Source organism: Hemitrygon akajei, chromosome 16 (assembly GCF_048418815.1).
Source record: "Hemitrygon akajei chromosome 16, sHemAka1.3, whole genome shotgun sequence".
In the NCBI taxonomy this organism is placed as follows: Eukaryota; Metazoa; Chordata; class Chondrichthyes; order Myliobatiformes; family Dasyatidae; genus Hemitrygon; species Hemitrygon akajei.
In genome coordinates this window covers 63984889-64007807 of record NC_133139.1, presented here as the reverse complement: position 1 = coordinate 64007807, position 22919 = coordinate 63984889, and the positions used below count along the sequence as shown (strand labels likewise).

The 22919-nt window shown below is 42.0% G+C and overlaps 1 protein-coding gene across 2 annotated transcripts; it reads left to right on the top strand.

Moving 5' to 3' along the window:
• The first annotated feature begins 235 nt into the window (after positions 1-235).
• On the top strand, positions 236-19715 carry ldlra (low density lipoprotein receptor a). Of its 2 annotated transcripts, none has more exons than XM_073069044.1 (18): positions 236-367; positions 7581-7703; positions 8613-8735; positions 8823-9203; positions 9899-10021; positions 11149-11271; positions 11601-11720; positions 11823-11948; positions 12457-12628; positions 13424-13651; positions 14178-14296; positions 14537-14676; positions 14986-15127; positions 15879-16031; positions 16642-16833; positions 16924-17001; positions 17470-17630; positions 17745-19715. In XM_073069044.1, the coding sequence occupies exons 1-18, from the start codon at positions 250-252 to the stop codon at positions 17778-17780; spliced, it is 2658 nt and encodes an 885-aa protein (XP_072925145.1). In that variant the 5' UTR covers positions 236-249; the 3' UTR covers positions 17781-19715. The 2 variants fall into 2 exon arrangements, with proteins under 2 accessions (XP_072925145.1, XP_072925144.1); XM_073069043.1 differs by having other exon boundaries at positions 16921-17001.
• The last annotated feature ends 3204 nt before the right edge of the window (positions 19716-22919 follow it).

The window sequence follows — 22919 nt, the reverse complement described above, 5'->3', positions numbered from 1 at the left end:
ACTAGTGCCCTTGCTTAAGTTACTTTTGTGTCTGACGTGGGTATGGTTGTTGTTTTAAAAGTTGTTTTCCAGTTAAAGGGATGTTTGTGAGGTGCAACGTGCCCGCAGGTCGCGGCCGAGACCGAACCGAGCCGCTCCCCCTCCACCTCCCCGACCCATCGGTGTGGGCGGGAGGCGGAGTCTCTCCAATTACAGGAGGAGGGGGCGGGACCAACGGATCACCCCACCGGCCGGCTTTCAAATACCCGGATGGGCGGGAGCCGGCTCCCATTTGGAGCACCAGCCATCAACATGAGCGGGTCGTGCGCTGTCCTGCTGCTGTTTCTTCTCCCTCTCGGCTCTTCCCTCCAGCTACCGGCTCTGTCAGGTGAGCGTTCTGGGAGGCTGGGCAAGCTCACGTATGGGTCCGGATGGCGGGGCTGAGGGGTGATGACCGAGCCTGGTGGCGTGGGGATGGGGTGATGACAGGGGTGAGCTCGGTACCACCGGCTAGGCTAAGGTGGGGGGAATCAGTCGGTGGGTGGAGGAGAGGGGTGGCTCGATGAGGAGCAGGGGGAAGCGACAGAGAGCCCGTGGATAAGTGAATAATCTCCTCGCATGACGAACCCCGCCACCCTGCCGGCGGCCGCCGCTGGACCCCCGTTACTGGGGTGGGATCAGGGGCTCTCGGCAATTCCCCATGAATGGAAAGCGAAGGGTATTCCTCCCCCAGCTCTGATTGGCCAGTGGGCGGGCTTTCAATATCGCCTGTTCGTTCGGCGGCCAATCAGACCGCCGGTTGCCGGGGCTGGCCCTTTGGAGAAGGAGCGGTGATCCGCGCGGCGAACTCTGGGAATTGTAGGCATGAGCGGTTCACTTAGATCCGACTCGGCGATGAGCTGAAGGTTAAATTTAAACTAAGTTTTAATTCCTTTCACTCGATGTCGAGTGGGCAGGATTCCTGTGTAAGGTGTCCAGATTTTATCCGACTGGAGGCGAACTCTGCTAAAGCATCCTCGGGGGTTTTGACAGGGTGGACTTGGGCGGATGCTTCTTCGTGTGGCAAAGAGTTAGTTACTCGAGATGGAGGGTTATTGGTTATCGCTAAATTTAAATCGCTAATTTATCGCTAAATTAGGTTAGCGGTGAGGGTTTTGACACGGTCACTTTTTGATCATAATTCAAAAGACTGTTTCTTGCTCTTCTAAGGTCAAAAGGTGGTCCTTTTGAGGCAGGAGTGTATAGTTCATTGATATGCAACGACTTGAAAGGTTGCAGTGTTGGCGGTATCACAGCTTATTAGAAGAACTTGCTGCTAAGTGATTTGCCCTTAGTTTGTATGTCCTTTCGCTATTCTTGCAGGGTGAGTTGTTGAAATCTTGCTGTGTTTAGGTTGAAGGGTGAGAAGTAGTTTTGCGGAGCCTTATTCATGAACTAAATTTAATGATCAGTAAACTTAGTGCTTTCCCACAGTAGTATTGTACTTGTGCGTACAACCTTGGCTAAATTCCACGTAGAGGTTTTTTATTAAACTAATAGGAACTCCTCGATCCTTGTGTGGTGATAGGTAGATGGCTTCTGAAGTTCCTGTGTTATTCCCTAGTTCTGGAAAAGGGGGAAACCAAATTTGGGGAAGTAAAGAATGTCTCATTGCATATAGAATGTAGACGAGAGGCTGGGGAGCTCTTAAGTTTCAAATTCCTTGGTTGAGTAGTGGGATAAAGTCTCATTTACTTTGCTCTGGATCTGCGGAAGTGCGAACAACAACTCATTTTTTGCTCGTGGAATTTAAAGGAAGTGATTCATTTTGCAGCTTTGAACCTGGGAGTGGAGGGTGGTAGTGAATAGTTGATCCAGCACAATGCTTTGCTAATACGGTCTGACTGGTTTCCCAGACAAAAAGGGGGTGACAATACATCTATGCTTCTTAAAGTGGACGAAGTGTGGGGAAATGGAAATAAATGTTGAGGGATGACAAATCGATTGGTAATCGCCTATTTTATATCGTCATTGCCCCCATCCTACCTGGCATTCAAAAAGAAGCATTAAACTTTGGAATAATTGTCTTTATTCGTAATGAGATTCAGACAAGAAAGTCCAGTACCCATTTTCCCCTCATAGCCTGTTCTCTTGCAGTTTCGCATTAAGTCAGTCCGACCCTCCCCTTGGGGTCACAGGGATAATTAACCTGGCAGCTAGCATGTTTTTGGGATGCAGGAGGACACACGGTCACAGGAAAACCGTGAACATCCAGTATCCGGGGTCGGATTTGAATGAAGTTGCGAGAACGGAAACCTGTGGCACCATTGTGTTTTCCGAGATTTGATTCCTCCGTCTCCATAGATTCCTGCCTTGTATTTGCCTTGGATTGTGGACCCGCCTTGGTTCCACGCATTACAATTGGAAGCGTTTGAATCTACTGAGCCACTCCTTTCTAAAAGCATATGAAAATAGCCTGTGCAAAGCGGCCTCTGATTGGCTGCCTCACATGGTACGATCAGGCTATCTTGTTGACTAAGTTACCGTCGATAGTTTCGGCTGCCTTTTGAGTATTGATGAGATGGCAACAAAAAAGCTTGTTATCCCCTGCGTATACAAACTGAGTAACAAGTCCTCTGAGAAATGAGTCTTAATAATTTAAGATTAAAATAATTCTCAGCAGGCAGGCTTTTAAAATCCTTGGCAACTGAATGTAATAATGATGAAGTTACAGGTATGTATCTGGTGCTGCAAATTAGACTTTTAGCGCAAGACTGCAGCGAGCATGCTAGGCATTGAATAAAAGTTCAGCTGTAAAGGAGTGAAAGCTCTGAGGCAGTGCTTACTTGTACTGAATTGGACTTGACTAGCTGTTTTTTTTAAAAGAGTTTGCAATTTTAACATTGGATTATTTTGAGGCAAAGTGCCAAGCTCTTTGTAGAATGACGAGTGTCTTTGCGCTAATTGCCTTTTTTCATAATGGGGAGTGGCTGAAGGTGGAGTTCGTCCTTTGTAGTCTTCAGAAAGCATTCTGTTCCGGGAGAGTGTAGCTACACACTTCAGTAGGTCTTCCGTAGAACTACAGAAAGACTTGCTGAAGGCTGCGGAATTCAATTTGGAAAGAGATTAAGGGTTTAGGGCTGGGTGTTTGGAGGTTAGTTTAAATATAGATGGAAGTGTATTGAATGTCTCGTTAGATCCTTTAATGTTAAAGGATTCACTCTGTAGATTTAGGCTGATAATTTTTAACAGCCGCTCTTTGATATCAAACTTTAAAATAATTAATTGGACCATTATTATAAGCTAGTGGCCAGTCTGTTGCTACATTAATTTCATATTTTCAAATGAATTGGGTGGCACAATTCCGTTTTGTTAAACTTCTTCAGATTAACAGTATTAAAGGAAATTCCCATGCTGACAAGCTGTTTCCAATCGAATACCCAAACACTTAGCGGAAGATCTTCTTGTAGCTAGAAACCTCTAGAATGCAGGAAAAAATGGGACAGAATGATTTAGAAAATCATTCAACTGACTGTGTCAAATATTTAGATGTAGCTCCAAGATTGCGTAAAAGGTTTATGGAAAGCGGAGGTTTTTTTTTGTGTGAATCACTCTTTAAGTGACTAATTTGTGAAAGTTTCATTCATAGTCCATGCTTGCAGTCTGTGTGCATAGTAAGGTGCGTCTTATCTCTGTTTGGTCTAATGGTGTACTTCATATTGTTGCCACATCTTCATGTTGTAAAACATAATCTCATGGACACACACCTTTAATTTTTCTGTAAATCTATTTTCTATCTCAGTATTTTAAATGTTTAAATTAAATATTTTAAATGATCTATGTTCCAACAAAACTGATTTTGTTTCATTTCAGTCTTAATTCCCTAGCTTGATGTGCACTGCAGACTAAAATCTTTCTGGGTAAATCCCTGATGTATGACTCCTAATTACTAAAGGATCTGTAGTGAGTGATCTATATTTATTTGTGTAAATTTGTATTGGCCGTTTCTTGACCCGACCCTCCACTGAGGGTCTGGTGTGTGGGTACTGGGCAGAAATTGACACAATTCTGAGTCGGTAGTAAAGTAAATAAAACTTGTAGGTGACTGTGGTCATTGTTGGGAATCTTCCTTTCTGTGGAAACTACCCATATGGAAAAGGAAGTCTTGTGTTGCTGTTGCTGTTTTTTAAACTTGATGCTTCCCACTTGCAGGAATAAAGGGAAAGCTAAAGGCTAGACAATGGGAGCCATCTTTCCTTTTGATTTTGATTATTACTTGTAGTACAGTAACTTTAAGCATCTTGTTAACGTGCCATAGGTAGTCACTTCCTGGAGTAGTGTGGGTGTGGCCAGGAAATGTGTAGAAGCCAACAAGCCAATAGTGTATAATGAGGCAGTCAGCCCACTTTTCAATAGCAAATGGGTGTTGTGAACCAGAGATGATTGTACTCATCTGGGTGAGTCACTGTCAGTAAAGTTTCTTTGTACTAGAGAACCCACAGTCAGAATTTCTGCTTAAAGTTTTCCTCAAGGGGAAAGACTGTTGATGAACTTTTGAATTAAATGGTGACATCCACACCACCCCAGATGCAGGGTGGAACTTTTAAGCTGATTTCATTAATCTTCCTGCACATGTAGCTCCAAGATTGCGTAAAAGGTTTATGGAAAGCGGAGGTTTTGACAGGTTGAAATACTGCTAAATAGGCTAAGAGGTGCTTGTTAATTGGTAACTTAGTCCTGGGAAAAAGTAGTTGGGGCTCAAATTTAATTAAGAAAAATGGGATGTATGAATACTGAATCTTCTGAATAGTTCATGTACTGTGGTGTTTGAGAATTTCCTTTGGTAGTTTAATTGCACAACCTAGTGGCAAGGTTGTACAGAAAGAAGCTCACCTTGAGTTTGTGATCAACCTCAAGGTGAGTTTGTGCTACTTGTGTGTTAAACTTATGACAATGCATGGATGGTGTTGTGATCAATCTGAATTTTTGGAGTTAGAAGAAATGTTGGTGCAGAATTAAAAATTCTATCCCTTGTGGCTGCAGTGTTCATTAAATTGTGACAGATATTTTATCTTAGTGCCATTTTTGTTTTCCTAGTATCCCTGTATCAACGTCTATTGATTATAGATAGATAGATACTTTATTCATCCCCATGGGGAAATTCCAACTTTTTTCCAATGTCCCATACACTTGTTGTAGCAAAACTAATTACATACAATACTTAACTCAGTAAAAAATATGATATGCATCTAAATCACTATCTCAAAAGCATTAATAATAGCTTTTAAAAAGTTCTTAAGTCCTGGCGGTAGAATTGTAAAGCCTAATGGCATTGGGGAGTATTGACCTCTTCATCCTGTCTGAGGAGCATTGCATCGATAGTAACCTGTCGCTGAAACTGCTTCTCTGTCTCTGGATGGTGCTATGTAGAGGATGTTCAGAGTTATCCATAATTGACCATAGCCTACTCAGCGCCCTTCGCTCAGCTACCGATGTTAAACTCTCCAGTACTTTGCCCACGACAGAGCCCGCCTTCCTTACCAGCTTATTAAGACGTGAGGCGTCCTTCTTCTTAATGCTTCCTCCCCAACACGCCACCACAAAGAAGAGGGCGCTCTCCACAACTGACCTATAGAACATCTTCAGCATCTCACCACAGACATTGAATGACGCCAACCTTCTTAGGAAGTACAGTCGACTCTGTGCCTTCCTGCACAAGGCATCTGTGTTGGCAGTCCAGTCTAGCTTCTCGTCTAACTGTACTCCCAGATACTTGTAGGTCTTAACCTGCTCCACACATTCTCCATTAATGATCACTGGCTCCATATGAGGACTAGATCTCCTAAAGTCCACCACCATCTCCTTGGTCTTGGTGATATTGAGATCAAGATATGATCTTGAGTGTACTTGATGACTGACATTCTTCAGTCCTCTACCCAAGAGAATTCCAAAGGTTCACAGTCTAGCTGAAGAGATTTCATTTGAGGCTTGATTATCCCTGTACTCATTATGGTTTAGATGCCCAGGTAGGAGAAGCAATCCCTGCATTTATCTGTTTTTTTTACAGAAGTTGTATGTGACAGGATCATTCCTTATTCATTTAGTCTGGGTATAAACCTGACCTTGCAACAAGCCCACGACAGCTGGAATGATCTGGTTACCCGCTTGTGAATTAAATGTCCTGCGGAGGACAGCATTGATGATTAACCCTAAAAGAATCAATGGGATAGCTTATAGGCATGTGAGAGAATCCGTTGCAGTGCTGGAGAGGAATGAGATGTGGAGCAACTGGCTTCTTTCTCTGACACAATTAGTATATTTTCTCCTAAATTTGGAACCTGTCCTCCGCTTGGTGGGAAGGTTGAGAACTAGTGGATTTAGTCGAAGAGCAGCTTCAGAAACACCAGGAACTCCTCACTGCATCAACAGACACCATTGCTGTGTAGGTAGTAGCCTCAGTGTCAGTTCCGGTCTTGGATCTCTGCACATTCTGCTTGTGATCAGTGCTGGTTTCATCCCACATCAATGTGAGCTTGTAGGTTAATTGGACTCTAAATGGTAGGTGAGTGATGGGAAGATGAGTGAAGAGGATGGTAGTCAGAGGAATGAGGTTAGTACAAACAGGTGTTAGACATGGACGTGGTGTGCTGATTCCATGTTGTGTATCTCTGGCAGTAATTGAACTCTTGACAAATCTGACCAACTAGTTCATGACCAAAGGGGCCTGAATCTCACTAACTTATTTTAATGGTAAGAGGCCAGGATCCATTAGTCGGATGTTTTCAGCCTGATTGTTACACTGTAGGTGTAAAGTTTGCTGCAGAGATTTCACTGATCGCTATCAGTTGGATACTCGAGCTGCTAACTGTTTACACAAGTAATTTTCCTTAAATTTCCCTCCTGCCTGATGGCTTTGAGAATTGAAAGGGCAACTTAAAGATGTACCTATTAGGACTAAATCATCTTAAGCACGCAGCTTCACAGAGCCATATACTGCTGAAAATTCCCCATGCAGTGTGTGTGCCCAGCTGCAGGGGGCAGTGATGGGAAGCAAAAAACTGCAAATGTAGAAGCTTTATGCATATTGCCCAGTTTGATACTGGTTCATTCAGATTGGTGACCGTATTCATTGAGCTCACTCAACAACCAGCAGTTCCATTGACCAGCACGTGCCCCTTGCTGCTATGTAGCTGGACAACATCAGGCTCAGTGCTATTGTATATCCGCTGAGAAACCTGAACCAGGACTAGCAGCCAGAGAATAGCTGCCCAGTAGACATTCTGGGAAATTGGGGTGCTGTGTGGAATGGAGTGTGTAGGCTAGAAGTTAATTTCCATTCCAACTCCATTTTTTAAAAAAAAAAAACAACTGCCTCTACTACAGCTGTGCCTTTGTGCAAGGAAACATGGACCCAGCAATGTAGGTAGAAATGTGACATAATGCAGGAAGTGGGAGAAGAATCTGTGGTATCTTGCATATAGAACTTCAGAGAACATCTGGGGGAAGAGGGTATTGGATCCAATCTGATTTTGCCAGAGTGTTTTCCTTTTGCTACTTATCCAGTTTCTTGAACTTTCTCATTGCAATAAAACCAAAAATAGGTAACCTTTGGTTTGTTTCAGGTACTGGATTTTGTGGTAGAAACGACTTCAAGTGCGGTGATGGGCATTGTATTCGGGCACGGTGGCTCTGTGATGGGCAGTCCGACTGTGAAGATGGTTCTGATGAGTCGCTGGAGACGTGTAGTACGTAGAAATTTATTTTTGTTCCTTTTAGTGGCAATTGTACTCTATAGGGTTATTTTCCAATATCCCTGCTAAATAGGCTAACCCAGGGTATTAATATGACAGGAAAAGCCTCATCTGGATGCAATGAAAGCTACTCGGGGGAAAACTGCAGGTGTATATAGAAAAATCCAGAGGAGATTAAAAAAAACTAGGATAGAGGGGAAAAAAGCTGGGCAAAGTGAAACAGTGGCTGTATAAAATGAAAGCAACTGTGCGCATGGGGGGGGAAAGCAATAGGCTGAAGGGAGAATCACAAGCTAGCCGCAGGGACGTCTGTCCAGAGTAAATAGAGGACGCGTGCTACAGCTCCCAAAGGTATAATGATCAGTAAGGATGTCAGAGGTTATGAGGAAAAGGCAGGAGAATGGAGTTGGGAGGTAGCATGGCCTAATTCTGCTCCTGTGCCTTATGGTGTTACTAATTCCTATGCTGTTTGCTCTGCATCTCAATGTAATCAGTCATGCCTGACTAATGGTCCCTTTTGGAGCATGGTGTGCTGAATCTTCTCAGTTTATTAAACAAGTTAAGCATTTTATGAATCTGAATTGTGATGGTGTAGGAATTATTGTGGAGGGGAGGAGTGGAAGGAATGGTTACTTGATGTGCTTTTGCAATCCATATTTAAATCCTACAAAGTGGATCTTTGGGGTGACTTGCTTAAATGGGTCAAATGCTTCAGTATGAATTAATTTAAAAGATGAAACAATTATGCAACATAAGGTTCTGCAGACTCTGGAAATGTTGAGCAACATACACAAAACAGTAGAGGAACTCAGCAAATTGATATTCATGCCATCAGATTGCAGGCTACCCGATTCTGTAGATCATTAACAACTTTCAAAGATATGGAAATACTTTCTGTTACAGAGAATAAAACCTGTGATGCTGTTGAATTCAGCTGTGGTGGCCGTGTTAACAAGTGTATCCCAGCATCCTGGCGCTGCGACTCTCAGTCTGATTGTGAGAATGGGTCCGACGAGGAGAATTGCCGTAAGTGATCTGAAGGATCTCTGCTCATTTGCAACCATTCACGAGCGTAAAGCGTGCCTTACAATTACTTGCCATCCTGTTCAACAGCTGCCCGTGTCTGCAAAGACAATGAGTTCCAGTGCCGCAATGGAAACTGCATCTCTACAAAGTTTACCTGTGACGAGGAGGATGACTGTGATGATGGTAGCGATGAGCTGGGATGCCCAGAACGGACCTGTTCACCAGAAATGTTCCACTGTGGTAACCACGTGTGCATCCCCTTGCTCTGGGCTTGCGATAATGAGCCCGATTGCCCCGATGAGTCAGATGAATCGCCACAGAATTGTGGGAAATCCACTGCAGCTTCACAGCCCAATCCCTGCTCCAGTCTTGAGTTCCACTGTGTTAACAGTGGGGAGTGCATCCATGTGAAGTGGCGCTGTGACGGCAACACGGACTGCAGGGATAAGTCCGATGAGGATGACTGTGGTGAGTGTTTACAGTGCTGTTCAGTGTTAACCTATGGCTAGAATGGTCTTTGAGTGCAGGGTTTCTTGCCTCAATGATGCATCTTATAAGAGCTCTTTATCCAAGAAAGGATAGGCAGGCACTGGAGGAGGTTCTGTGAATAAAAGGGTTAATATAAGGACAGTTTGGCTGTGGGATTGTACTTGATGGAGTTTAGAAGAATGAGGGGGAGATCTCATGGGAAGTGTTAGATAGTGGATGTGGAGAGGATGTTTCCAATAGTCAGAGGAGTCTAGGACCAGAGAGTACAATCTCAGAATAGATGTCCCTTTAGACCAGAGATGATGGATTTCTTTAGCCAGTGAGTAGTGAATCTGGGGAATTCATTGCCACAATTGCTATGGAGGCCAATTAATTGGGTATGGTTAAAGTGGATGTTGATAGATTAGTAATATTTTGGGGAAAATGGGAGGTGTAGTATTTTATAAATGTGCAAATGAAAGCTTGTGTATTTGCATACTGATCCCAGATATCTGTGGGGGGGGGGGGTGCTGCTATATTTGCCGGACAGAGGGATAGTAAAAAATCTCAGCAGTTGTTGAGCTAGGTGGCCTCGCTCTAAAATTATTGATGTTATAAGCATTGCCAAATTGTGATACTAACAGATCGTTTACAAATAAATCTAGTGTCTTCACTCGTATCTATTTTTCTTTAAGCTCTGACAACTTGCAAGCCTGATGAGTTTCAGTGTAATGATGGGGTTTGCATTCATGGAAGCCTACAGTGTAATAAGGAGGTTGACTGCCACGACCAGAGTGATGAATATGGCTGTGTAAATGGTATGTTATTTCCACTGGGTGTTGCTTCCTAAGTTTTTGAATGAAATATTTGTCTACAGATTCTATGTTTGTGTACGGTAGGCATAGAGGGGCATGCGTCAAATGCAGGAAATTGGGTGTGCACAGTGGATGATGGCATGGAGTTGTCAGGCTGAATGGTCTGTATCTGTCTGTATTATTTAGGCTTTATAACTACATTCAGTTGAACAGAGCTTTTTTCCCTCCTACCCAATATTAATATGGTAGTATCTACTTTCGAAGCAAAATGCTGCTGTGCTTTGAGATTTAATGGATCTGTTGCAAGGCTTGGAATCCCACATTATCTAGGCTGAATGTTTCAGGTCAACATGAAGATCCTGGTTTAGGATTTGGGCATCTCTAAATTGGGAGTTGGAGCAAAGCAACTTGGTACAGATCCAGTAGAGATTATTTTCCTTCCCTTTTTCTTCATTTACCCCCACCACCACCAATAGTGCGGGAGTCTAGGATCAGAGGGCACAGGCTCAGAATAGAAGGATGTCCCTTTAGAACAGATGAGGATTTTCCTTAGCCGGATGGTGGTGATCTGTGGGATTCGTTGCCATGAATGACTGGAAAGTAAGTCATTGGGTATATTTAAAGCAGTGGTTGATAGATACTTGATTAGTGAGCAGTGTCAAATCTTGCAGGAAGAAGGCAGGAAAATGGTGTTAAGAGATAATAAATCAGCCATATGGAGCAGACTAGATGGGCCAAATGTCCTGATTCTCCAATGTTTTATGATCATTTCCCCTTATCAATTTTGTCTCAGAAGATTTGTTCCCCTTAAGTTTGGTAGTCGCTGCCAGCTGTTGCTGAATATTAGCATGCTATTGAACAGACTTTATTAGCATTAAACTGCAGACTTGCAATAAAAATGAATACCCTGGACTTATACATTCCCTGCTTTAGTTTTAAGCCTCCCTACTAGCTGGCTGAATCTTCAAACATGGCTACTGCTGAAATTATCGAAATGTCATCCTATTTGTTCTATTCAAAATAAATGCCCAATTTTGTAACTTAGCTAATATTACTTCAATCTGTTTTACAACTGACCAATTTGAAAATGCAAAGTATTGATTCCTTTTTAAACAATCCTGTTTTCACAGTAACTAGGTGCGATGGCCCCCACAAATTTAAATGTAGGAGCGGAGAGTGTATCCTAATGGACAAAGTTTGTGACAAACAACGTGACTGCCGAGATTGGTCAGATGAGCCCCTGAAAGAGTGTGGTACGTCAGTTTAAATGTTAAGAACCTTTTCTGGGTTATGTTTAGAGAGGGGAAAAAAGAAATCTTTTTGACTGTGTCTAGCTGGGCCAATATTAATTGAACTGCAGTTTTTCTGCTACTGTCAACTTGTATTCACAGGATCCAGTTTTATTGGGGCTCACGGTGGTGAGAGGTGGTTTCTTAAATCAGTGTGTCTCCAAGACTTTTTGCACAGTACAGTATAAGGATGGATTAAAGAAGCCACTTCTCAACTGGGATGTATCTGAATAGGACAAAGATGATCTGTTAAATCAGAGTTAATGCTTTGGTTTCGCCATTCTGAACACTAGGTGAGAATGAATGTCTGAAAGAAAATGGCGGATGTTCACACATCTGTAAAGATCTGAAGATTGGCTTTGAGTGTCTCTGTCGACCTGGATTCAGGCTGGTTGATAATACAAAATGTGAAGGTATGGGTTGCCTCTTGCCCAGCTCCTAATATTTTTCTATTCTTTAGTACCAAAGTATTGTTCAAACGGAACAAATTATTTTGACATCTTGTGAAATTTCAGATATTGATGAGTGTGAGAACCCAGATACGTGCAGTCAGATTTGCATCAACTTGGATGGTGGATTCAAGTGCGAGTGTAATGAAGGCTATCATATGGATCCGGTAACCAGGCAGTGCAAGGCTATTGGTAAGACCCACAGAGAATCAGCTGTGTTTTCTGTTCCCTTTCATTTTGGGTTTCTTTGGCTTGAAACATCCCTCCATAGATGCTGCCTGACTTTGAGTTCTTCCAGCATTTTGTTGCTCTTTGCTTTGGATGCTTTGAAGTTAAATCTTTTTTCCCTAATGCACTGCTGGCTGGATTGGTTATGACTAACAGTGAGGTGTTGATTGGATACATGATGCAACACTTACTGCTATACTAGTGCTGAAGCTGCTTTCTTCCTAACTTCTGCCATGTTGCTTGTTGCCAAAACTCAGACCAGAAGCCTGACGGTCTACTTTTCAGGTCTATGGCGTTAAAATTCACTTAAGCTCACTCAGTCTGTATGTGTGCATTCATTAAGGTCACAACTTGGTATATTGCACTGGAGAGTGATGTGCTCTTGTTGATATGACTTGAGTTTTAATTTTAATCAATGTACTTGTAGGAACTAGCTAAATCTAAAGTCTCCCCATGTTGAATTTCGTTTTAGGGACTGTTGCTTACTTGTTCTTCGCTAGCCGGCACGAGGTTAGAAAACTGACTCTTGACAGGAGTGAATACACACAATTGATCCCCAGTCTGAAACATGTTGTAGCACTGGACATGGAGGTGGCTGCAAACAAAATCTACTGGGCTGATCTGGATCAGAAGAAAATCTTCAGGTGAGATTCTGAGGGGCTTGGGAAACCAGAGCATTATCACTTGTGGCATAGGGGTCAGTTATGATGGCAGTATGATCCTGATCAATAATTGGACTCTGGATGAGAGATTAGGTTTGCAATATGTTCAATTTCCTAAAATCCAGTTTGTTACAGTTGATGCCATTTTTTGTTGCATCTGGGGCATCGGAAATTTGAAGTTTCTTTCTGAGAGTGAATGGGCTTCCTCTGAGTACTCTAGTTTTCTTCCACAGTCCAAAGACCTACCTGTTAGTAGGTTAATTGGCCGTTGTAAATTGTCCTGTGATCTTGCTAGGGTAGTTTCTGGGCAGTGTGGCTTGTTGGGCCAGAAGGGCTTCCTATTGTAGATGCAGCCTTTTTGAGGCATCACCTTTAGAAGATCCTTAATGGTGGGGAGGCTAGTGCCCATGATGGGGCTGGCAGTTTATAAACCTCTACATCTTTTTCTGATTACATGCAGTGGCCCCTCCATACCAGATGATGTAGCTGGTCAGAATGTTCTCCACTGTACATCCACATTTTCTGGAGTACAGGATCTCCTAAAACTTCTAGTGAAATATAGCTACTAGTGTGCCCTCTTCATAATTGCATCAACATGTTGTGCCCAGGATGGATCTTCAGAGCTGTTGACACTCAAACCTCAAGCTGCTCTCCCTTCCACTGCTGATCCCTCTTCAAACATCTAATAATAGATATAGCCACAGATTTGTGCCTCATTTTGGTCTTCAGTCTCCAGACCTAGCACTAACCTCCAATAACTTTCTCCTCTTACTCCAGTGCTCGAATGGACAAAGCTGAGAACTCTTCTCATCATTCTACAGTGATTGCGACAGAGATTAAGGCACCAGATGGTCTGGCTGTAGACTGGATTCATCAGAACATCTATTGGACAGATAGCCTTGCAAGCACAGTCTCAGTCGCTAATACGGCTGGAACAAAGAGAAAAGTCCTCTTCAGAGAAGAAGTGTCAAAGCCCAGGGCCATTGTGGTGGATCCAGTTCAGGGGTACGTACAGCTTCAGAAGCTAAATTAAGAGTGAATTTTTATACAAACTGCTTATTGGTTAGAACTTCATTCTATCTTTAAATTTTCCAACTATGGCTAAACCATTGTTCCTAGAGAAAATCTGGAAACTGGTTACGTGATTATCTTTGAGGTGGAGGGGAAAACTAATGGGCAAATAAAGGGGGAGGGTGCTATCTTGATGGTTTTCCAAAAAAAAAGCTAAGGAAAATAGAAGCTTGCAAAAGTGCAGAGGTTGAAAATATAAGATGAAGATGGTGCCAGTAATACTCAGCAGATTGGGCAGCATTTGTGAAAACTGGAATAGAAAATATTTGTTGTTTTTCATCCTGCTTCCCAATTCTGACAATCTTCTGAAATATTGACTTGCTGCTTTCTGCACATACTGCTTAAAGGAGTATCTTCTGCATTTAGACATCTTGGGTTGATCATAGGGTCTGTTAAGGAATCGGTAACTTTTTCATTGATTTGCATTGTTATCCTAATTGATTCTTCACCTACTCTACAGCTTCCTATACTGGAGTGACTGGGGAAATCCTGCCAAGATTGAGAAAGGTGGTTTGAATGGCGTGGATCGCATGTTGTTAGTCAGCGAGGGAATTGAATGGCCAAATGGGATCACCCTGGGTGAGTGTTTATCTTAATTTACCATTTTTCTTTTAAACATGTGGAGAGGGTTCAGAGGAGGTTCACGAGAATGATCCCAGGAATGGCATCAAAAGTTACAGGGGAACGGGCTCAGTTCTGCACTGCAGTATCCCCTGAAACACTTACATTTTCTTCAAGAGCATTGCTTCAGGGTTTGCATGAGACTGTTCCAAATCAAGTACATTGGCACAGTGCATTACAATGTTATTTTTGTTCCAGATTTGGTGAATCAGCGACTATATTGGGTAGACTCCAAACTGCATACTTTGTCCAGTATTGGTGTTGCCGGAGAGAACAGGAAGACCTTAATCATCTCAGAAGACAAGCTGGCTCATCCCTTCTCTATCACACTGTTCGAGGTGAGCGGCTGAAGCATAGTACTCGAATGTAGATGAGATATTAATTCCAGAAAAATTAATGGATTGAGTATTCAGTCCAGATTAAAGAGAAAAGTGTACTTAATAAAAATGTTGCTCTTGGTTGTGGCTGATTTTTGCCCAGGGAAACTGCTGTAAATTGATCCAACACATTTCTTGTTGAAAAAAACATCAAGGAGTTATAAATTATATTGAAAAATATCAGAAATTCCCTTGGAGTCTTATTATACATTTCATTATAGATTTTCCCTTGAGCTGGTTGGCTTCACTAATGTTTTTTTTTATTAAAAGGATAAGGTGTTCTGGACTGATCTGGAACAAGATGCTATTTTCAGTGCCAACAGGCTTACTGGAGGTGACATTCTGACAGTCATTGAGAACATCGATGTTCCCCAAGATATTGTCCTCTATCACCATCTTCGGCAGCCCAAAGGTTAGTTATGAGTAAAGGGCGTTTTAATTTTTGAAACAAACCAGGACTGCAGTTCTTTGGATGCCCATAGTTCTCAACTGAAACTGATACTGGCTTAATGACCAAAGCCATCAAAAATCTTTAACCAAAGGTGGTTATAATGCCCTATTCCAGCACTGCTTTATCTTGTCTCCAGGTTACAAGGCAACTCCACCATTCCCATGTGTTTGAATTGTGGAGGCCATGTCATTTGGTATATTTAAAGTTGGAGGTTGATAAGTTCATAATTGGTGAGTGTCAAAGATTAAGGGGAGAAGGCAGAAGAATGGGGTTGAGAGGGATAACAAAATAGCTATGATAGAATGGCAGCAGAGATTCGGTGAGCCATACAGCCTAATTCTGCTCATCTGTCTTGTGTTTGGAGCTGGAATGTGTGGTGTCATTTGTGGGCTTCCCCAGCACACCCTCAGTTGCGTTGGTTGTTAATGCAAACGGTGCATTTCATTGCATCAACATGCATGTGACAGATCTTGAATCTTGTATGTTATCTGTCTATAGATGCATTTTTTACCCTCTTTTAGTTGTTGCATTTGAAGAAACTTTCAACAGTTCTGTCCCTAAGCTGTGGGAATGTTATCAGAACTTTTTTGACCAATCATTTGGTTATTTTCCCTATCTTGTGTGTGACTAATGTTCTTTTCTGCTTTAGTCTGTTACATTATAAAGATGACAAACAATTCTTTCATGTAATCACTATCTATCTTTCTGCCAGGTGTTAATTGGTGTGAGCAGAATGGCCAGGTAAATGGTGGATGTGAACATCTCTGCCTTCCAGCACCTCAGATCACTGCTCATTCTCCCAAATACACGTGTGTTTGTCCTGATGGCATGCAACTGGGGCCAGATATGAGGAGCTGTGTAAAAGGTTTTTGCTCTTTTACCTTTATTGGGTCTTTTGTAGTTTGATCAGAGACACTGATTTCAGTTTGTATTATAACTGCTTGCATTTGGAACACTTAAGTTTGCTTGAGTGGCAAAGGGGAGGGGAATGTTCCCAACATGGGAGAAGTGGAGAATGAAAATCAGTCTATTAGAGGGCTGACCAAACTTTTTGTGGGTAAAAGTCTACTGATGGCCAATATGAGGTGTGTAATTTTAAGGTGATGTAGGGATGTCAGAGTTGCCCTTTTAGAGTGGTGGTGCCATATACATCAGAGACATTTGGAAGATTCTTAGATAGGCACGGGATGATAGAAAATGGAGGGCTCTGTAGGAATGAAAGGTTAGATCTTAGTATGTTAAAGTTGCCTAAACATGAGCTTTAGGGCCTGATCTGTGTAATGAAGCAGAAGAGAATCCTAGCCATACTTTGGAAGGAAAGCCTGATTAGTGGAGTGGTAGATTGCATGTTAAAGGTGTAATTGAAAGTGTGATGTTACCCGAGGAATGAGTCATTTACAATATCAGTACGTTGTACCTTCACTTTAAACAGATCATCCCAATATGTACATTCTGACCATGACTTTTTTATTTAGCTGTCGCTACACCTACTGTCAAGTCGACTGTGGCCGAAACATGGAGTCATAGTAATAAGGCAGTCCAGACCACCAGCCCCACCACAATCAAGAATGTGATCCACAGCTCCAAAGCTCCTCGGCCTACAATGGCTCATGCTGCTCCCTCCTCACTTCCCACTCTGCACGAACTGCTCACCATCTCGCATAAAGGTGAACTCTTGACTACTTTGGAATCAATTTTGCCTTTTTATAAAGTTATCATTTCAGGCTACTTATCTTCCCCCCACTTGTCTCCAGCAGAGCAAAGCAGGGTTAAGGCTGCTGCGGCTGCCACAGATCACAAAGGAACCAACGCGTTGTGGATTGTTCTACCTCTGGGTAAGTTCAGTCCAGACAAGTTGAGGACATTTAAGTTTTAGCTTTAATGTTTTAAACAAGAGTTTGTGGAAATCCAAAGAAACACACAAAATGGTGGAGGAATTTAGCAGCTCAGGCTGTATCTGTGGAGAGGAACAAAGTCAACATATCAGGACTGGGTCTTGAAGGGTCTCAGCCCAAAATGTCAACTCTTTATTCCTCTGGTTGCTGACTACCTCCAGCACTTCGTGTGTTGCTCAAACATTTACTTGTAAATTCCAACTGATTGGCCTTGGATCTATAGTAGCTCTTGCCATTGTAATTTGATGCCTGTTTTTAAACACATTGAACATCAGGATTTTGAGTTAAGCGAATGAGGTGACTGGTGTTCCACCAGAAATCTCTGCAGACAGCTAGTATGTAACTTATCATCTGCCCTTTCAGTTGTGACCATGCACTAAAATGATCTTTCCCTCTTCATTTCCTCAGCAATCCTGGCACTGCTCAGTACTGCTGTATACTTCATATGGAAAAACTGGAAATTGAAGAACACTAACAGCATCAACTTTGATAATCCTGTCTACCAGAAGACCACTGAAGATGATGAAGTCCACATCAGCCGAAACCAGGTCGGCTACACATATCCCACGGTGAGAAACTAATATTTCCTTTGTAACCTGAAAAGGGTTGCAGTCTGTGTGATTAGGTTTTGAATTACCCTTTTGTTATTAATGCAAAACTAAAGAAAAGCCTTTGTTTTGCAGAGAGCAGTTGTAAGCTTGGAAGACTATGGTGCTTGATACAAAGAGCCTACTGCAAAGTGCCTCACTGGAGCAGTGCTGGTTATGGGCCTGGAATGTTCAGCCCATCTTGCACAGCACTCTTATTTCCTTACTGCTCCACCCAAACTCAGCCGAATCACTCCATAGATGTCCTTTTTATCCTTTGCAATCAATGTGCCATTTACTGTGGATATTTTAAATCGTGGTTTTCTAAACCTCGCCTCCCAGTTTCAGATATTACTTGACCTCCTGACTGCAAGAAACTTTCTTTTGGGACTCAACGAGATGCTTGTTGAAGGCAACAACTGTCTAATACAATCAAAGATTAAACCCTGATCAATGTTGGGTTAGTCTGAATGTACAGAAGGGATTTAAATATGAAGTATGTTACAGATACTGTACATAACAGTGCAAGATTTGCCATACCTTATTGTAAATAACATTTATGTACAGCAAAGTCTAGTGAGAGTGAGCTGAAATTATACTTCAACATTAATCTGGAGCTGGCCCATGGTTTGTGGAACTTGCTGTTTCAGTTTGCTGCTGCTAAAATGGCTATGGATTTTGTAATTAAATACAGTACAAATTGATTCAGACTTGAACATGTATCATAATGTGCTCCTTGAGTACATCCATACAATTCCCTCCCAAGTCTGTGTGCAATTCTACATTGACCAGAAATGAGTTGTGATTTTCCTAAACCAATGCACAACTCAAGTCCTTGTTCATCGGCAGCAATGGGACACAGCGAGTTCCCACCACAACTGCAGCCATCCCTCCCTTTTATAGTGTTGGTGCCAGCCCACAAGATTGAACCCAGCTTGCTCTTTTATTTGTAAATAGCTGTAAATTGTACAGATATTTTGCAGAAGGAAATGTTTAATAATTTGCAGTGTTGATGTATGTCTAATCTATTTATTTATTTGTCTTCTGGAGCCATTACTGTAAAGCCTCAGACTCCATGCAGCTCCAGCATTACAATATGGACCTGCAGCAATCGCAGCAGGACTAGGGGCACCGAATTCCATTTATGCATTGGGCTGGGTTACAATCAGTGCACAATTCCATTTGATCCTGATTTGAAATGTAAATGTTTACAATGGCTGCTTTCTGACAGCACATTTTGCTAAATGGGTTTGTCTTTCTACTTGTTAAATTTACACTTACAGAATGTATATTTATTTACAAAATAAAAATGTTTTTAAAAAAAATAGATTCTAAAGCAGAGCACATTCCACTGAACAGCTGCTGGGTGTCTTAATGCTGTCAGTATCTTGATCCTGTTGTGGGAGGAGCAATGATCAACTTGCAGCAAAATTGGATGTGTTTTCATTGGCATAGGATCGTGCATAAAGCTCTTGCTGTAACTGGCCAAGTCGTGATGTCCTGCCATGTACCAGTCAGTGTTGTGCTTCTGCTCTGAATGTGACTCACTACCTTACTCTTTACCAAACCTGGTAGAGTGGCTGGGTGCTTGTAACAACATCACAGTGACCACTTGTCAATAAGGTACCTCAATACCCACAGACTTGGGGCAAGTGTCTTGCCCTGGGTACTGATGTAGGTGTCAAGATGTCAAGTGGTTCAATAACTAATAAGGTGTACTGGTTAATCTTTTAAAGTAACATTGTCGATAATCTGTTTAATGCCTTGCTACCTCTGCTGCACTGGTGTTTCAGTAAATGTGAGTTTGTTTTGAGATTTAACCAACAAGCCATTTTTAAACGAGTTCATGGATATTCCAATCCTAAGCTGCTAGAGTCAATATTACTGCAGTCCATTCAATTTAAGTTTCTCCACCATAACATTTATCAGTGTGACTGAATCTAGCCTTGTGTCATACATCCCCTATGAATGTTCGGCTCTTGTCTGTCTAAACCACATGGATGTACATTTACTTTCTTCCATTGATTTTTCCAGCAATCAGCTAAATAAAATTTATTTCAAAGCCTGTGAATTTTGTAGTTGTGATTTGCTTTAGTTGTTAAATGTTTAAACTTATTTGAAAAGTATTAATCATCTTTTGAAGATTGAAACGTTTACATCTGCATTTCTGATGCTTACACTCGGTGGCTACTTTAGGTGTATAAGTGTACTAATAATCAGCCAACTCAATGATGATAGCTTGTAGAAATGGTCAAGTAGTTTTGTGATTCAGAGCAAACATCAGAATAAGGAAGAAATGTGATCTAAGTGACTTTGACTATGGAATGATTGTTGCTGCCATATAGGATGGTTTGAATACTGCTGTTTTCCTGGCACGAGAAACACAAAATAAATCCAGTGAGTTACAGTTCAGTGGGCAAAAACAGCTTGCTGAAGAAAAGTCAGATGAATGCCCAGACTGGTTTTAGCTGATGAGGTGACAGTAACAAAAAAAAAACAGGGAAAAGCATTCTGAACACACAACACAGACCACTGAAGTGGATGCCTGCAGGAGCTGAAGACCACACCAGGTACCTCTCCTGTATCTAATAAAGCGGCCACTGAGTATACTTCCATTTCCATATTTCCACTTGTTAATAGTGCTGTGTAGATTAGTATCTTCATGTTAGGCTATGGTTGCCCATGAGGTTACACTCCTGGACACAATATCCAGCTTAAGTGACCAGGTCTGCTTGCACCCAGTCCCCAGGTTATGATAGGGTTCCATTTCTGAGAACTGTTAACGATCTGGATGTTTTCACAAATCTGAAGTAAATAAGCATGTGGGAGTATTGCTAAACGGCTGTGACAGGAGAATAAGCCTTGTGAGTGTTCAGTTCTCCAGTGTCTGTTTGGCTCACCCTGCATAAATGCCCTGCACTCACCTGGCAGAAAAAGGCAGATCAGTCCTGCTGGTCTTGCAAGTGCCTGGTCATGTGTGAGCTGTCTTCAAGTTGTATTCATAACCTGGGGAGGGTCTGAACTTGATGTCAATGAGTGATCTATGTGATCCTTAAATTTGATATTCAGAGTAAACCAAGATCTAACATTATCCTGAAGGATTTTAACTAATGTTTTAAGTAGTTTTTAGATAGTGGCTCTGGATGCCTACCTAATTCAATAAAACTAAAAGGTCTTTGTAATATGAGAGCTTTTATTCTCAAGGTTATTTCCTGCTGGGTGTTTTACACCAGTCCTCAGTGATTAGCTGCAGACAATAGCTTTGCACGAGATGCACCAGTATATAAAAAATTAAATATTGAGTTTGTAGTTTTAATTCCATCTGTCCCTCACCTCCAACCCTCTGACTCAATACAGGAGCCCCTCAGGGCTGCATACTGAGTCCCCTCCTCTACTCCCTGTGTCTCATACCCATGACTATCGCTGCTCACAGCAAATTAAATTTGCTGACGGTACTACATCGGATTGGCCTTATCTCAAACAACAAGGTGGCATACAGAGAAGAAGTCTTCTCTCTGACACAGTGGTGTCAAGAAAAAGTCTCTCTCGATGTTGCAAAACCAAAGGAGTTGGCTGCAGTTTACAGGAGGAATGGAGACGGACATACACAACAGCTGTGTGGTGAAAAAGGCACAATAGTGCTTCTTACCTCAGACGGTTGAGGAAGTTTGGTATGGGCCCCCAAATCCAAGAACTTTCTACAGGGGCACAATTGAGAGCATCCTGACTGGCTGCATCACTGCCTGGTATGGGAACTCTACCTCCCCTAATCTCAGAGTGGTTTGGACAGCCCAGCACATCTGTAGTTGTGAGCTTTCCGTGATTCAAGACATTTACAAGGACAGGTGTGTAAAAAGGATCACTGGGGATCCAAGCCATCGGTACCGAGGCATAAAAGCCAGCACCAACAGGCTGTTTATTCCACCAGGCCATCAGACTGATGAACTCACACTCTATAATATTATAAATTACTATGATTGCAGATTGCACATTCAGATGAAGATGTAACGTAAAGATTTTTACTCCATGTATGTGAAGGGTGTAAGAAATAGTCAATTCAATTCAGAGAAGTGATATTTTGGAAAAATCTACACTGAGCATACTGTGCAGGATAACATGAATGCTAGTCATTTAAAACCTCATTTCTGCTAATTCCCATCACTCATTTTGATGACACTTTTCCAATGTGCTTTTTTTTTTGTTTTGCTTTTTTTTGTTCTGTAGTGTGGAAGGGTAGAGCCTTTCTAAGAAAGCTAGAATTTAAAAGCTCCGTTGAGTATACTTTTTCATTTAATGTGATCATCACCAATCTTGTGCTAGCTCTCTACAAAATCACCATATCCCTTGGTACACAATAAATATCCACAAGTCAATGTGATGAAGTGCCTGAAGCCTAAGATTTGCAGCAACTCACAGCACCTTTTGTGGAAACACAGAAACATAGAAAACCTACAGCACAATACAGGCCCTTCGGCCCACATTACTGTGCCAAACATGTACTTGCTTTAGAAATTACCTAGTGTTGCCCATATCCCTCTATTTTCCTAAGCTCCATGAACCTATCCAGGAGTCCCTGAAAAGACCCTATCATATCCGTCTGTATTCTGTCATAATATTTGACCTACCAAAATGAACACCTCACACTTAACTGGGTTGAACTCCATCTGTCACTTCTCAGCCCAGTTTTACATCCTATCAATGTCCCGCTGTAACCTCTGACAGGCCTCCACAACACCTCCAACCTTTGTGTCATTAGCAAATTTACTAACCCATCTCTCCACTTCCTCATCCAGGTCATTTATGAAAATCACAAAGAGTAGGGATACAAAGTACAAATCCCTGAGGCACACCACTGGTCACCGACCTCCATGCAGAATATGATCCATCTATCTTTGCTTTCTGTGTGCAAGTCAATTCTGGATCCTTTGGTCCCATCTTCAAAAAATTCAATCAGGCTTGTAAAACACAACCTGCCTTTGACAAAGCCATGCTGACTATTCCAAATCATATTATGCCTCTCCAAATGTTCATAAATCCTGCCTCTCAGAATCTTTTCCATCAACTTACCAACCACTGAAGTAAGACCCACTGGTCTATAATTTCCTGGGCTATCTCTATTCCCTTTCTTGAATAAGGGAACAACATCTGCAACCCTCCAATCCTCTGGACTCCGTTCTAAATGGCCTACCCCTTATTCTTAAACTGTACCTATGCAGTACTCCATGCAAGTATCCCCGAACATTTGCCACATTTCTTCCATACATTTCCCTG

What these genes read in the sequence shown, in the direction of transcription:
- ldlra (XM_073069043.1), top strand. Translation starts at nt 250, where the DNA reads ATGGGCGGGAGCCGGCTCCCATTTGGAGCACCAGCCATCAACATGAGC. An exon ending in GTCCGACGAGGAGAATTGCC is followed by an intron (nt 8,736 to 8,822) that starts GTAAGTGATCTG and finishes CCTGTTCAACAG; the next exon opens with CTGCCCGTGTCTGCAAAGAC. An exon ending in TGAATATGGCTGTGTAAATG is followed by an intron (nt 10,022 to 11,148) that starts GTATGTTATTTC and finishes CTGTTTTCACAG; the next exon opens with TAACTAGGTGCGATGGCCCC.